General features: G+C 47.3%; 1 protein-coding gene across 3 annotated transcripts in view; it reads right to left on the bottom strand.

Moving 5' to 3' along the window:
- Positions 1 to 422: 422 nt before the first annotated feature.
- ZDHHC1 (zinc finger DHHC-type containing 1) overlaps positions 423 to 13,603 on the bottom strand; it is a 58,075-nt gene continuing 44,894 nt past the window's right edge. For all 3 annotated transcript variants that reach the window (XM_030581367.1, XM_030581369.1, XM_030581368.1), the window contains 4 exons: positions 11,922 to 12,007; positions 5,128 to 5,221; positions 4,034 to 4,145; positions 423 to 2,193 (listed from right to left, as the gene is read on the bottom strand). In XM_030581367.1, coding sequence (XP_030437227.1) covers positions 1,667 to 2,193; positions 4,034 to 4,145; positions 5,128 to 5,221; positions 11,922 to 12,007 — 819 coding nt within the window. In that variant the 3' untranslated portion in view covers positions 423 to 1,666. The remainder of the gene's footprint in view (positions 2,194 to 4,033; positions 4,146 to 5,127; positions 5,222 to 11,921; positions 12,008 to 13,603) is intronic.

Genomic DNA, 13,603 nt, shown 5'->3' on the forward strand with positions numbered 1-13,603 from the left:
TGGGGCACCGTCAAAACTGTTCAAATTGGGCCCCACACTTCCTAAAGCCGACCATGCCCATTCCCACTGTCCACTGTATCACAGCTGTGGGCTAAAATGGACACTTGGTGCTGCTCTCCTTCTCCTGCCTCTTTCGTCATTCAACTCCAGCTGCAGCAAAGTGACTCGGCCACTGTCACATGACCCACTTGATCAGGGAGCTGCTTCTCTACATCCAAGAAAAAGCAATATTTTCTGATGGCCAGTGAGGTGCTGCGCATAGGCTCTCATTCTGACAGGGGACAGGTTAGCCATATGAGGACTAGCTGGGACAGCTGAGATAGGTGAAGCTGCCTATACACCTCTTAATACCCTGGGCACCAACAAATGGCCAGGGACAAGGGAACAAACAGCTATTGCAACAAAGATAGGAAATGATTAGCAAAGGTCATAGAAAATTTTATTGTGGACAAAGCTGATTATGGAGCTCCACACAACAAGACTCAGAATATTGCTGCATGAGGAGAGAACATAAAGGAATAAGTTGTGATTTAGTGGCTACTGTTTGAGAGAATTTTCCAGCCCCTTCCAGGCCAATGGGAGTAATCGGCCTTCTGATCATTTCAAGCACAGAGTTTGCACAAGGTGAATTTCACCTAGATGACAGATACAGACAATAACAGATGAGAGAAGTGGAAAGAACACTACAAGGACATTACCTAGCAGTGATACACCAGTGGTATGATGGCTCTATCCCTGCTTTCAGGCTGAGTGCCCTACAGGTATTGCTCACACGCGAACACATGTGCTGCCCATCATGCTCAAAGGCCCATGTTACTAATGGGCAGTATAAAAGAGGGAAACTGCCTTCTGGATTGAGACCATAGGAATCACCTCTTGGAGATTTAAGCATATTAATTTTGGTGGCTAGCACATATGGGTCACTCAGTCCTCTGAGGGGTCAAACCATCCCAATCCAGGTTTTTTGCAAGGTAAGCCAATGCACAGAGATGGTGAGAAAGCAATCCTCAGATATCTGGGCTCAATGCACCTCTCTTTCACGCATACTCCATCTAACAACATTAATGGAGAACAACTTTCCAGAAGACCAGGATGTTGGTGGAATCAGCACAAGTTTCAGTTGGAGAGGTAGTGTCCTTCTGCCTTGGGAAAGCAGATTTCCAGAGTACCCCACAGTAATGTGCCAAGGTAAGCAGAATTCTCTGACCTGTCACCATGGTAGCTCTTGCCCCTGGTGGGGCAGCAGTAAATGTCTCATTGCAGTCTGGTGGTGACCACAGTTTGAGTGTGGGCTCTCCAGTACACTGGGGAACATCTGAGGTCCCCATATTACAGTCTATGCCCCAACGACACCCACTGCTTCCCCAGGGTAATGGGAAGGAAGCTGAGTTGCTAACATCTCACCCTGCTCTGATGCACATGCTGCTGATCTTGAAGCAGGCAGCAGTCAGGAAGGTGGGATAACAGGTCTCCTCCTGCTCTGCAGCTTGGTCTGCTGGAAAGAAGAATCTTTCAATCAAAGAATCTGAACTCAGTTGACTCCATGGAATAAGATGAGTCACTGGAATCAACATCTTTGGACACCAACATATTTGTAGAGTGAGCAACTTCCTTTCCCTTCCCTTGAAGACAAAATCCTGGCAAGTAAGCTTTGGAAGGCGGATAACTAAGCTGCTCTTGTGTTTGTCCTCATGTCCCACAAGTGTGGGTCCTGCTCATCCACATGCTGTTTGCTACCACACTTCCTGTGATGGGGCTTGGATACTATCTCACCAGGTTGGACTGGAGGCTCACCACTGCTCTCGCTCACAAACACAGCAGGTATCTTAGAGAGCAGTTCCAGCTCTTGTTCCCCATCACTGGCTCTCGGGCAGCTTTTCCTTTTTACCAGGTGCCCAGGATATAGATTCTTCTCCCCATCACCTCTGGCATGGGCTGTGGACAAGGAATGATGGTGAAAGTTGTTAAGGCTTTTGTTGGAAGCCCCCATAGGGGCAGCGCTCCCCAGGCGGGTCTGAGCCACAGGGATCTCATCCATGGATTCTGCAGACTCTGAGTGGTATTCAACAGGAGGTCCAGCTGCCTGGACATGGCCAATGCTGCTTGCAGGCATGGCAGCTCTGTGAGGGAAAGCTGGCATAGGGAGATGAAGGCTGTGGGAGGATGATGAGATGGCAGCAGTGGCTGAAAATTCTGAAGGTGGAAAGAAAGGAAAATGGAAGCATCAAAGGAGACTGTGGTTTCCCTCATTCCCAGACACGTCCCCAGTCCCAGGGGCAATTAAGATAAAAAAGGGACTGATCCACCAAAATTAAAGAAGCCCATACATGCTCAAGCAAAACCAGATGTAAAAAGGCCCACAAGTCAATTCTCAATAATGGAAGAATACATGCACGAAACATTTTACAGTATTTCCAACACCATATGACCAATTCATTTCCCCTTCTAAGGCAGGCTATGTTCTCCCCATTGCTGGGTTCATATACCCCCTTTATCTTCTTTTCCACATACAGGTCCCACAAGCCCCCTGACCCTACAGTTACATTCCCTCATGTATCATGGCATGAAATCACATGTGCAATCCATGGCACCTAATGATAAAGTGAAGTCAAAGTCCCAAATTTCATGAGTGCATTTCAAAGGACTTGCCCTCACTTTCTACTGAAGCCTCATTTTCCTGGGGGGTCAAATCCTACACCACTGAGCTCTGCGGTGCAGAGCTGGTTGGAACCCACTGTGGTACTGCAGCTTGCCTGACTCCATAGCTGTTAAGTGCCATTAGAGTCCTGGAAAGGCAATGGCAGCTTAATCCTGTCTGCTATTTCCTCATATTTGCTCCTTCAGAAAAACCATTCCCCCAAGCAAGAAGAGCCTTAGAAGCTGAATAGATTCTACCCCCCAGGTTTGAGAGGAGGACGGGTAGTGTCTGAAACAGCAGCAGCTCCTCAGCTTAACTTCAGAAATTTACCCATCTGTCAAGTGACAGAGTGGGGAGCAGTGGGGGTCCCATGTGTCACTGCTATTATTAGGAGTCTCCCTCTGGCTCTACAAACAGTGAAGTCATCCTTCCTGCTGCTGGACGCCCAAGGTCCGCATTTCTCCAGCCAGCCATGCCTAAAGCCCACGGGAGGAGAATTGCTCAGAAGTCGCTGCACATTGCCCTCCATCCCAGGCTGGAGAGTAAAGCTCAATGGACACTCCCACCCTCATATTAGAGAAGGTCCAGGGGCATGGGATAGTGAGTTCTCTGGTCCTCACTGCTGCTCTCAGTCTGGAAGTACCTTCTCCTCATTCTCTCCTTTTAAGGGCAGCCATGTGGGAAGGGGCACAGGCAACGCTACTCCAAGATGCGATCACTATAACTGTCGTTAGTGTGAAAAGCGTTTGGTCCTTTCCAAAGTTCATCACACACTCTGCTTTCGCTCTTCATTGCATCTCCCCCTTCCACTTATTATTTTCCTCCCTCTTCCCTTGCTCCCCCGGCACATACTCCTTTCTTTGTTATGTGGTCTCCTCCCGTCCCCTGCATGTGCTTCCCTGCCACACAGTCCTTTGCTTCACCTACTTGCACATACTACTTGGCCACCTCATTCCCTTCCCCCTAAACATCCCTTTCTCATTGGCAGCTCCAGTCCCTTCCTCTTTTGAAGCTGTAGTTCCTAAAAGTTGGACTGGCCATTCCTAGTTGTTCCCAGCTCCTCCAGCCTCGTTCCCACTGAGGAGCCTTGATATCTGAGGAAGGAGCTACAAGCAAGGGCGAACTGGCATCACGTGACAAGCCAGCTCTCCTGAGAGCTCAGTTTGGAACCAGTTTACCCCCCAGGGATTTGCATTCTTCACTTTGGCTTTCCTCTCTCTTCTGTTTTTCTAACGCTTCCCTGCTAATTCCCTTACAGTTCTCCTAATTGTGGGGCTCCCTGTGGCTCACTTACTTGGTTAGGGTGCTGGGAGAGGAGCTCTCTATGGCACATTCGCCTGCCTGACTGTCATGTAAATGCAGTTGGAGCAGAGGGGCTTACTGAAGCACACTCACCTGGTTGGGTAGCTGGGAGAGGGCGCCTGGGCTGACTGCTTGTCTTGGACCTTTCATCCATGACTGAGAATGGAACCTTATGCACCTTTTTCTTCTTCCGCTTCTGCTGCTGCTATGAAAACAAGAAGCTCAGATGAAGGAAGATCCACTCATTAGTTCAAAGATGCTGCACTGGCAGCTTTTATAACTCCTGTCTCTGTTTTAACTTCCTTCATTTTTTAAACGCGAGTTTTATAAATTATTTCATTTTAGAGTTTGGGAGGAAAGGAATTGAGGGGGTCGGGGGAGCGATGCAAGGAGCCCCTTCTAAGTGCACTCAGTTTGGCCGACACAAGCTATGAAGTGTGCAAGCGCCTAGTAAGGCCTTCTGCTAAAAGAAATGAGAAATAATTGGGCATAAGCCCTGAGAAAGGAGAGAGAATCACACTACATAGCAACTTGCCACCAGGTCAGGAATGAAGAGCAGTGGTATAGTGGCACGGGTGATTGAATTCTAAGCACACTGGGAAGCCACAAACACACAGTCTTTCCCTGGGCAGAGGCTCCAAGGGAAGCCACAGTTCCTGCCTTTTTCACTCTGGAAATAAAGCATTCTGTATTGTACTGAGTTGGATGAGACGGTAGGAGAGTGCACATGCAGCATGCACTGCCGCTGGGGTACGTCTGTGAGGTCACAGTGCGGTGCACGTGTTGGGTTACTGTGGGCAGGGTATGTTCTTTGTGAAAGAAAAGAGAAGAGATGCATATGTGGGTGTTTGCATGCATGAAGTGAGGGATAGGAGAGCCTATCCATATGTGTGAAGTGAGGGGATACGACTATTTGTTTCTGTGGGCTGATCTACACTAGAAAGTTAGGTCAATCTAGCTATGCTGCTCTGGGGGTGAGAACGCTCTGTTTCTGTAGTAAGTGTCTACACTACGGCTACAGTGGGGCAGACATACCCTGTGTGTGAGCACAAGATGAGAAGCCAGGAGGAGACATGTATCTGAATGAAGTGACAGCAGGGTGCACTGTTTGTGTCTGTGCCTGTGAGAGACATGACAACACTGTACAAGCACAGCACCTCACAGGCTATAGCAGGTCTCCCACTTACCTGGGGGTGGACTATGGACTGAAGAGCTGGGAGCTCAGGAGAAGAATTGAGCTCAGGGTCTGCTCCATCGTTGTGGACACAGAACTTTGAAAGGCTAAAACACATGAAGAATACACAAGATATTGCAGCTTTCTTAAGGAACAGTTAACTCTTTGATGCCCAAGTGCCTCGAAACAGCTGGGCTGGGCTTCTTCCTTGCAGGGTGTTCCAAGAGAGTGCTGTGGGGCAACTGCTCCTCCCCTCCCCAAGGGCACTGTTCTGTGGAACTCCTCAGGGTGCCATCTTGTTTCCCCTCCTGTTCAACATGCAGACGGGATTGATAACTAGGAGGGTATAGAAAAGGGCAACAAAATGATGAGGGGTATGGAATGGTTTCCATATGAGGAGAGATTAAGAAGATTGGGACTTTTCAGCTTGGAAAAGAGAAGACTAAGGGGGGATATGATAGAGGTCTATAAAATCATGACTGGTGCAGAGAAAGTAAATAAGGAAGTGTTATTTACTCCTTCTCATAACACAAAAACTCGGGGTCGCCCAATTAAATTAATAGACAGCAGGTTTAAAACAAACAAAAGAAAGTATTTCTTCACACAATTTGTGGAACTCTTTGCCAGAAGATGTTATGAAGGCCAAGACTATACCAGGGTTCAAAAAGGAACTAGATAAATTCATGAAGGATAGGTCCATCAATGGCTGTTAGCCAGGATGCGGTCCCTAGCCTCTGTTTGCCAGAAGCTGGGAATGGGTAACTTGGGATGGATCATTTGATGACTACCTGTTCTGTTCATTCCCTCTGAAGCACCTGGGATTGGCCACTCTTGGAAAACGGGATACCGGGCTAGAAGGACCTTTGGTCTGATCCAGTATGGCCATTCTTATGTTCTTATGCATCCTCCTCCGAGGCCCTGCCCGCCCTCAGCTCACTCCTCTCTGCCCCCTCCTCCGAGGTCCCCACCTCTCCAAGGCTTTCCCACCTGCCACTCCCTCCTCTCTGCCCCCTTCCCGGAACAGGGGGGGCCACTAGGAGGCCACAGGGCTTGTGGCCCCATCACTTTTTCCTGCCTTAGGCAAGCGATGGGAGGGCACCACGGCCGAATATCTGGACAAGTAATGCTCTTGTGTGAGAGCACAGGTCCTCGCAGTATGTCAACGTTGTGTTTAAAAGTAAGGTGAACAGAAGAATCTGGCTGGTGAAGCCTGTCTGCTACCATCCAACTCTAAGGAAGTAATGCAGATCTCCACAGCAAATGGTGGAGCAGCTCCATTTGAAGTTAAAGATGATCTTAGTACTGGCTATGCAGGTCCCTATGTTGGCGGTACCGATGTCTGCATCAATGGCGATCCTGATGAAACTGTTGAGGTAGTTGACTAGGGTGAAATGCTGATTGTACTGTCATTTGTACCAATAGCACCATTATTAATGTCCTGCCAGAGGTCAGTACTGGAAGATGTAATAGAGGTAAATGCAGTATCAATAGACATAACAAGTCTTTTGCAGCCAAAAAAGCTGTGGCATCCAGGGGACCAAAATAAGAGGCACAGCCTCAGTAGGTAGAGCAGGCAGTACTGGTCCCAGTGGTATGGGTATAAAAGTAGCTGAATGGACTTGTGTACAGAGAGTACATGAAGGTGGTACCAGAGTTGGAATAATCTTGAATGCTGAAGGCACCTGTCTTAATGGCCTTGTGCTAGAAGTGATGGTGTTGCCTCTGCCGGTTGGTACCAGAGAAGACTGTTACTTGTGTTCTGACTTCAGCACAGTACCAGAGGACTTGTGTCTTTTACTTGACTCATCACTCCTGAGAATTGTGGGTGAAGACTTTTTCAATCTGGCCTCAGCCTCCATCAGAAAACTGGACTTCTTTGGCTTTGATGAAGCCACAGAGGCAGAAGAAGAACTCCTCTTTTCCCCAGGTTTCACCTTAGGCACCAGGCAGCTGAAAGAGCACTTTGGTAGATGAGATTTCAGCCTTCTCATGAGCAGGGCCATTAGAGTCTGCAGAGGGATGTGTTGTCTTCCTGAAGATCTCCAGATTTGTTAGTTCTTGAAGGGAATGGGGTGCAAATAAGACACTTGTCCCTCACATGTCTTCTCCCAAACAAAAGAGACTGTTTATCATTTCCTGGCATTACGGCCTTGCAAGTTGAACATATCTTAAATCCCGGATATCTCTGCAGTGTGACTGAAACACCAGCAAAACTAAATTATCTATAATCTACCACAAAACTAACCTCAGGGCCCATCTACACTGATGCCAGACCAAGCTATGGGGGTGTGAACTGCAGAGTGCTCCGTGTTCTGCTCTAACTGTCCCGTGAAGACCTTCCTGGTGCTGGTGCGAAATGAAAGGCCTAGTGTGCGTTAACATAGTCCTCACAGAAACAGGATTCCAAAACAAAATAAACAGTAACCTTGGGAGACCAGGTGAAAGTCCAATCTCAAAACAATGATTTTTAAAAAGTATTTATTTTAGTTCAATCATGATCTATAATTGAGTTCCTCAGGAGTCATGAATGGGGGGGCCTCATGGAAGAGAGGAATTTGAATAAAGAGGGGGTAGTAAGAACGAGGAGTTTGAAGAGCAAGGAGCATCACAGAAGCTGTAAATAGATGGGAGAGATGGTAGCTGGGAAGGGAGTAGGAGAGTGAGAAAAAGGTCATTTTTAAAAGATACTCTGTATGTCAAACAGGAGTTACTTTGAGTACGTTCTATGGCCTTATGTCAAGGGGTCTTTAAACCCCATACTGAGCACAGACAGAAGAGGGAGAAGAGCCTCTACAGTTTACAGACAAGCAGCTTGACCACCTCCGCATGCAGAGGCCAGAGCTGCCAATCACGGAGGCAGGCACTGAGAGCTGCAGCCAACAGAGGAAACAAGGCCTGCTATAAACAGGAGAGTCCGGAGAAGGAAAGGGAGGCTGAAAGGCCTAGGACAGCAAAGGGGTGACACCTTTGCACCAGGCTGCCCGCATGAACAGAGATGAGAACCTGAAGCAGACTGCTAGACTTAGAGTTGAGGGTCCAAGAACTGCCCTGACTGAGGTCAGACTAAGGAGGGACAGTCAGGAGCAGCAGAGCCCCCTCAAAAGACCAAATCAGGAGCTGGGGATGTCTGTGTTATTCAGGTCAGACTAGATGACGACAGTGGTCCCTCCTGGCCTTGGAGTCTATGAATCTAGGCAGAACTTTGAAGGATCAGAAGTTTGGACATAATGTGAACAGTGAGAAGGTGGCGGTGAAGGGAGTGGAATAGTGGAGTGACATGATCTGAGTGTCGTGCAAGAAAGATCCATTTTGAATGGACTGGACAGGGGCAAAGTGACAGGCAAGGAGACCAGAGAAAAGAAGGTTGTAGTAGTCAAGGTGAGAGTTAACCAATTTAGCAGTTGGTCTAAAAAAGAGAGGATGGACTTTTGGGTATGGTAAAGGAAATAACACTGTATGGTTTGGTGTGTGGATCCTTTCTGATATCGAGGGGCTAGTGGTGCGTGTATGTGGGAAGGAGAGAGGAAACCGTGTGAAGTATTTATAGAGTCTCACACTGCACAGTGGTGAGGGCCTGGGAGTTTTGTGTCCAGCATGAGCGAGGAAGAAAACAAGGGGCTGGATTTTGAACACATTCCAACCAGGACCCCAACGGTGTGTTCCAAGTACCGAACTTCATAGTAGCATGTGCCATGGAATGTGACAGGGCTGTACATGAAGGTTAGCCATGCAGTCAAACTTAGTAATTTTCCCCTTATCGGTGTGATGACAGCAGGGGATCTCAAAGTGAAGTCAAACTGGGCAGAACCACCACTTCCACAGGAAGTTATTTATGTTGCAAGTCACAGAGTTCCCAATCAGAGAGAAGGGGAGTCCTGGAAGTGCAAGGAAAGTAGAAAGTCTCTCTCATATCCCTACTGCAGCCCTAAGGGAGCAGATGCCAGGGGCACGTGGCCTGGTGCATATCCCTCTCACAGAGGAACAGCTGGTTCATGCTGGTGTTTTAGAGGAGGGTTATAGAATCATAGAATATCAGGGTTGGAAGGGACCTCAGGAGGTCATCTAATCCAACCCCCTGCTCAAACCAGGATCAATTCTCAACTAAATCATCCCAGCCAGGGCTTTGTCAAGCCTGACCTTAAAAACCTCTAAGGAAGGAGATTCCATCACCTCTCTAGGTAACCCATTCCAGTGCATCACCACTCTCTGAGTGAAAAAGTTTTTCCTAATATTCAACATAAACCTCCCCCACTGCAGCTTGAGGCCATTACTCCTTGTTCTGTCATCAGGTACCACTGAGAACAGTCTAGATCCATCCTCTTTGGAAACCCCTTTCAGGTAGTTGAAAGCTGCTATCAAATCCCCCCTCATTCTTCTCTTCTGCCGACTAAACAATCCCAGTTCCCTCAGCATCTCTTCATACGTCATGTGCTCCAGCCACCTAATCATTTTTGTTGCCCTCCGCTAGACTCTTTCTAAGTTTTCCACATCCTTCTTGTGTCCAGTTTTGGGCCCCACACTACAGTACTCCAGATGAGGCCTCACCAATGTCGAATAGAGGGGAATGATCACATCCCTCGATCTGCTGGCAATACCCCTACTTATACAGCCCAAAATGCCGTTAGCCTTCTTGGCAACAAGGGCACACTGTTGACTCATATCCAGCTTCTCATCCACTGTAACTCCTAGGTCCTTTTCTGCAGAACTGCTTCCTAGCCATTCGGTCCCTAGTTTGTAACAGTGAATGGGATTCTTCCATCCTAAGTGCAGGACTCTGCACTTGTCCTTGTTGAACCTCATCAGGTTTCTTTTGGCTCAGTCCTCTAATTTGTCTAGGTCTCTCTGTATCCTATCCCTACCCTCCAGCGTATCTACCACTCCTCCAAGTTTAGTGTCATCTGCAAACTTGCTGAGAGTGCAATCCATGCCATTCTCCAGATCATTAATGAAGATATTGAACAAAACCAGCCCCAGGACCGACCCCTGGGGCACTCCACTTTATATACCTGGGATGGAGTGTATCCAGTTGTCCAATTCTGGCTTTTCCTACTGTCCTAACTGCATAAAAGTAGTGGCATACATTCCTCTCTGTCCTTTTTCTCCTCTCCTCTCTATCCCTTCCCTGGATGGCCTGGCCTGATGATGTAGTCCTGGGTGCAGAGAGAGGCTGGAGGGGGAGCATAATGAAGCAGGTTTCCTAGACACACATACCTCCTTCCACTTCCATTAACAACAGGCTCTCACTGCTCCCTCACTCACACAAACCTCTTCCCTAGATAAACACATTCAGGCTTGAATTAAAGTCAGTTTTATTAAACATTTATTGATCCTGCGATACCCGGAGGAGCTGTGGGGAAACTTGTTAGGCAAAGAGAATCAAAAGCACCTCAGATATAGAAATCAGGGTTCAGCCTCACCATATAGAATAAGAGTACCGAGCACTCTTCTGCCTTCAAAGCACTATACAAACACTAACTCATTAAACATCATGGCACCTCTGTGAGCTAGGTGACTATTATCCCCAATTTACAGGTAGGGAGACTGATGTACAAAAGTTAAGTCACTTGTCCAAGGCCACAGAATGAATCAGCATCAGAGCCAAGATTAGAATGCAGAAGTTCCTGGCTCCCAGGCCCAAGCTCAGACTACTAGGTTCATGCCTGTCTCTTCCGGAGGTAGATGTTGGATGGCACTGCCATCATTCAGAGAGAACAGCTGGAAGGCATGAAGGGAGGTGCAACCTCGTCACAGTGCATCATGGAAGGATAGAATCCCCTACAGTTTCACTAAAAGGTACTTGGATAAGATGACGTCGTCTCTGCCAGTTGACCCCTACGGCAGGAGTAAAGAGTATTTTCCTCATGTGTTTATAGTAACCAGCCAGGCAATAAAGTTCACCGCTTCTTACCCAGGATAGTTTTCTGTCAACATGCTGTACTGCAGAGGGTTCATGACACAGTGCCCAAGGACAGGTAAAAATCTAATGAGAGTCGCGTGGCGAACTCTCAGAACAGCAGAGCCCTTTTCATGGTAAGGCAGTCTCAGATACCCAGTTGCTTCCTGCTTCTATCTGAAAGCTCTCTGATCCCAGTCATGTTCTCAGACCTGCCTGTGGAGCTTCCATGTACTCCAAAGGCAAGCGCACACCCCTAGTGGAGAACAAAGCTTAGTGTTCTGGTTTTCAGTCAGAGTGCACAGAATTTTTCAAGACCACAAGCAGAATTTTCAACACCAAAGATCCCATAAGACATTTTAATGTAAGACAGTCCTGCTAGAGTAGGGGTGGGCAAACTTTTTGGGCCGAGGGCTGTCCTTGCCGCGCCTCCAGGTACCTCTTCCAAAGCTCCCATTGGCCGCAGTTCCCCGTTCCCGGACAATGGGAGCTGCGGGGGCCGTGCCTGGAGGCCACGCATGGAGCCCTCTGCCCCCCACCCAGGGGCCAAAGGGACGTGGTGCTGGCTGCTTCTGAGAGCGGCACGGGGCCCACGGTGCAACAGGGGGCAATCACATGGGCCGGATCCAAAGCCCTGAGGGGCTGGATCCGGACCGCAGGCCATAGTTTGCCCACCCCTGCGCTAGAGAGTTCTAGGAAAGATGTTTTCCTGGTAGGTTAAAGAACCTCTGGAGGTGTTTACACACTTTTAGGCACCAAGGTTAAAGCATGGCATGCTCGAACACACAAATGCATTGCCTCAGTCTCCTAAGCACTTTTACCCCCACTGGGGTCACAGGGGGTGACTTGGGTGTCAATTTCATACACAGCACACACCATGCCAGGAAACTTCTGCTAGCATTAGTTGTACTCACTCTCTGCCTGATGTCACTGTTGATGAGTCTTCCACCTGTATCTCAGGGTTGGTGTAGCCAAGGTTTCCTGCATAAAAATCCACTTCCTGAAAAGAACAAGAACAAACATTAATAAAACTATATGGGCACCTGATGAAGGACACACATCAGCAGGATTAAGGAGCGGGTTTTTCCCCTTAATCACAAGTCGGAAGGAAGGCTTTCTGCTCAGCCAGCCAGCAAATGAGACATATAAGTGGGGTCTATTGGTTAATGAGACCCCACTGTATGAAATACCGACTGGATCAATCAACTGAGACTAGATCTGCAGTCCAATCACAATGGAGAAATGAACACCAACCTCAATTTCTTTGGACCTTAAAAAAAGTCCCTCAGAAAAATTTTCACCAGACCCAAACAGCTGGATTAAAGAAAAAGTTATTCGAATATTAAATACAAAAATTCCTGTTAATTCAACATTGATGTTTCAAAGAGAAGTGTGCAAAGGCCAGGAACCGCAACAGTGAAGGTTAACGCTACTCCTTTGGACGAATGTTTTTGTAGACGTACATATATCCAAGATAACATATGATCTGGAATTTACATATTACATTATGATGTCAATATACATGACGGCTGAGTTAATACATCTTTTAAATCCCAATAATTGGATTAAGGGGAAGGCCCCCCAACCTACCCACCACCCCAATAAAGAAATAAATAAACCTCACTATGCAATGGAGATGGCCAGAATACAAAAGCATCAAGATTGGTTGGCAGCCATCAGAGAAGACAGATTTGGTTCAGGAGAGCCAGGGCAAAGACACCTCAGATGAGTTCACTTTTTCCAACTCATTTGAAACCTGACCAAGCCAGTCTTCTCCAAAACTGATTTAGCTTGTAGGTTTCATGGAGACTTTAAAGACAAGCTTAATGAAAATCACTACAGTTGATTTAAAGTTATGATGGCAAGACTATTAAAAGTGATAGTGACTTGCCAGACATAGCCCCTGACTGGTCTGAATTGCATCTTGCCCATTGTGACATACCAAGATGCAATTCAGACCAGTCAGGGGCTATGTTACCGCTGCCCTGTAACCCTGGGTGCCTTACAATGCCTTGCTGCAGTAGGTCCAACTGGGGCCGCTTACAAACAGCCTTCCAACATACACATCACACCCTGAGCGTCTGTGTGAAACTGCAACTTGCCAGCCACACTACACTCTGGCTCTCTCCAGCCTTGGTTCCTTCTCCAGGGCAACCCCAATACTGCCAGACCTGGATTATCCCCCAGAAATGAATGTCTTGCACTGAACAGCCCTCTCCGGACAGTCCAAATATATTAAGTCTGTTATTTCTTTACACAAATCATATACACCAGCTTATTACTTTTAAATAGAGATACCCAGACACTTTAATTTAAATACACTGGATTGGGTAATACAATAAAGAAAGTTTATTAACTATAAAGAGAGAGATTCTAAGTGAGTACAAGCAATAAGAGGCATAAGAGTCAGAAATTGTTACAAGAAAAATAAAAGATAAAACGTTTTCTACTGCCTAACTTAACAAACTACATTAGATTTAAAGTAAAGTTCCTCACCACATGCTTCCAATAGCCATACTGACCAAACCTCTAAGTAGGATCCCTCCCCCAAAGTTCAATGGCTGCTTCTTTTGTCTTCTCAGGTGCAAAGAGTGAA

Source organism: Gopherus evgoodei, chromosome 12 (genome assembly GCF_007399415.2).
Source record: "Gopherus evgoodei ecotype Sinaloan lineage chromosome 12, rGopEvg1_v1.p, whole genome shotgun sequence".
Taxonomy (NCBI): Eukaryota; Metazoa; Chordata; order Testudines; family Testudinidae; genus Gopherus; species Gopherus evgoodei.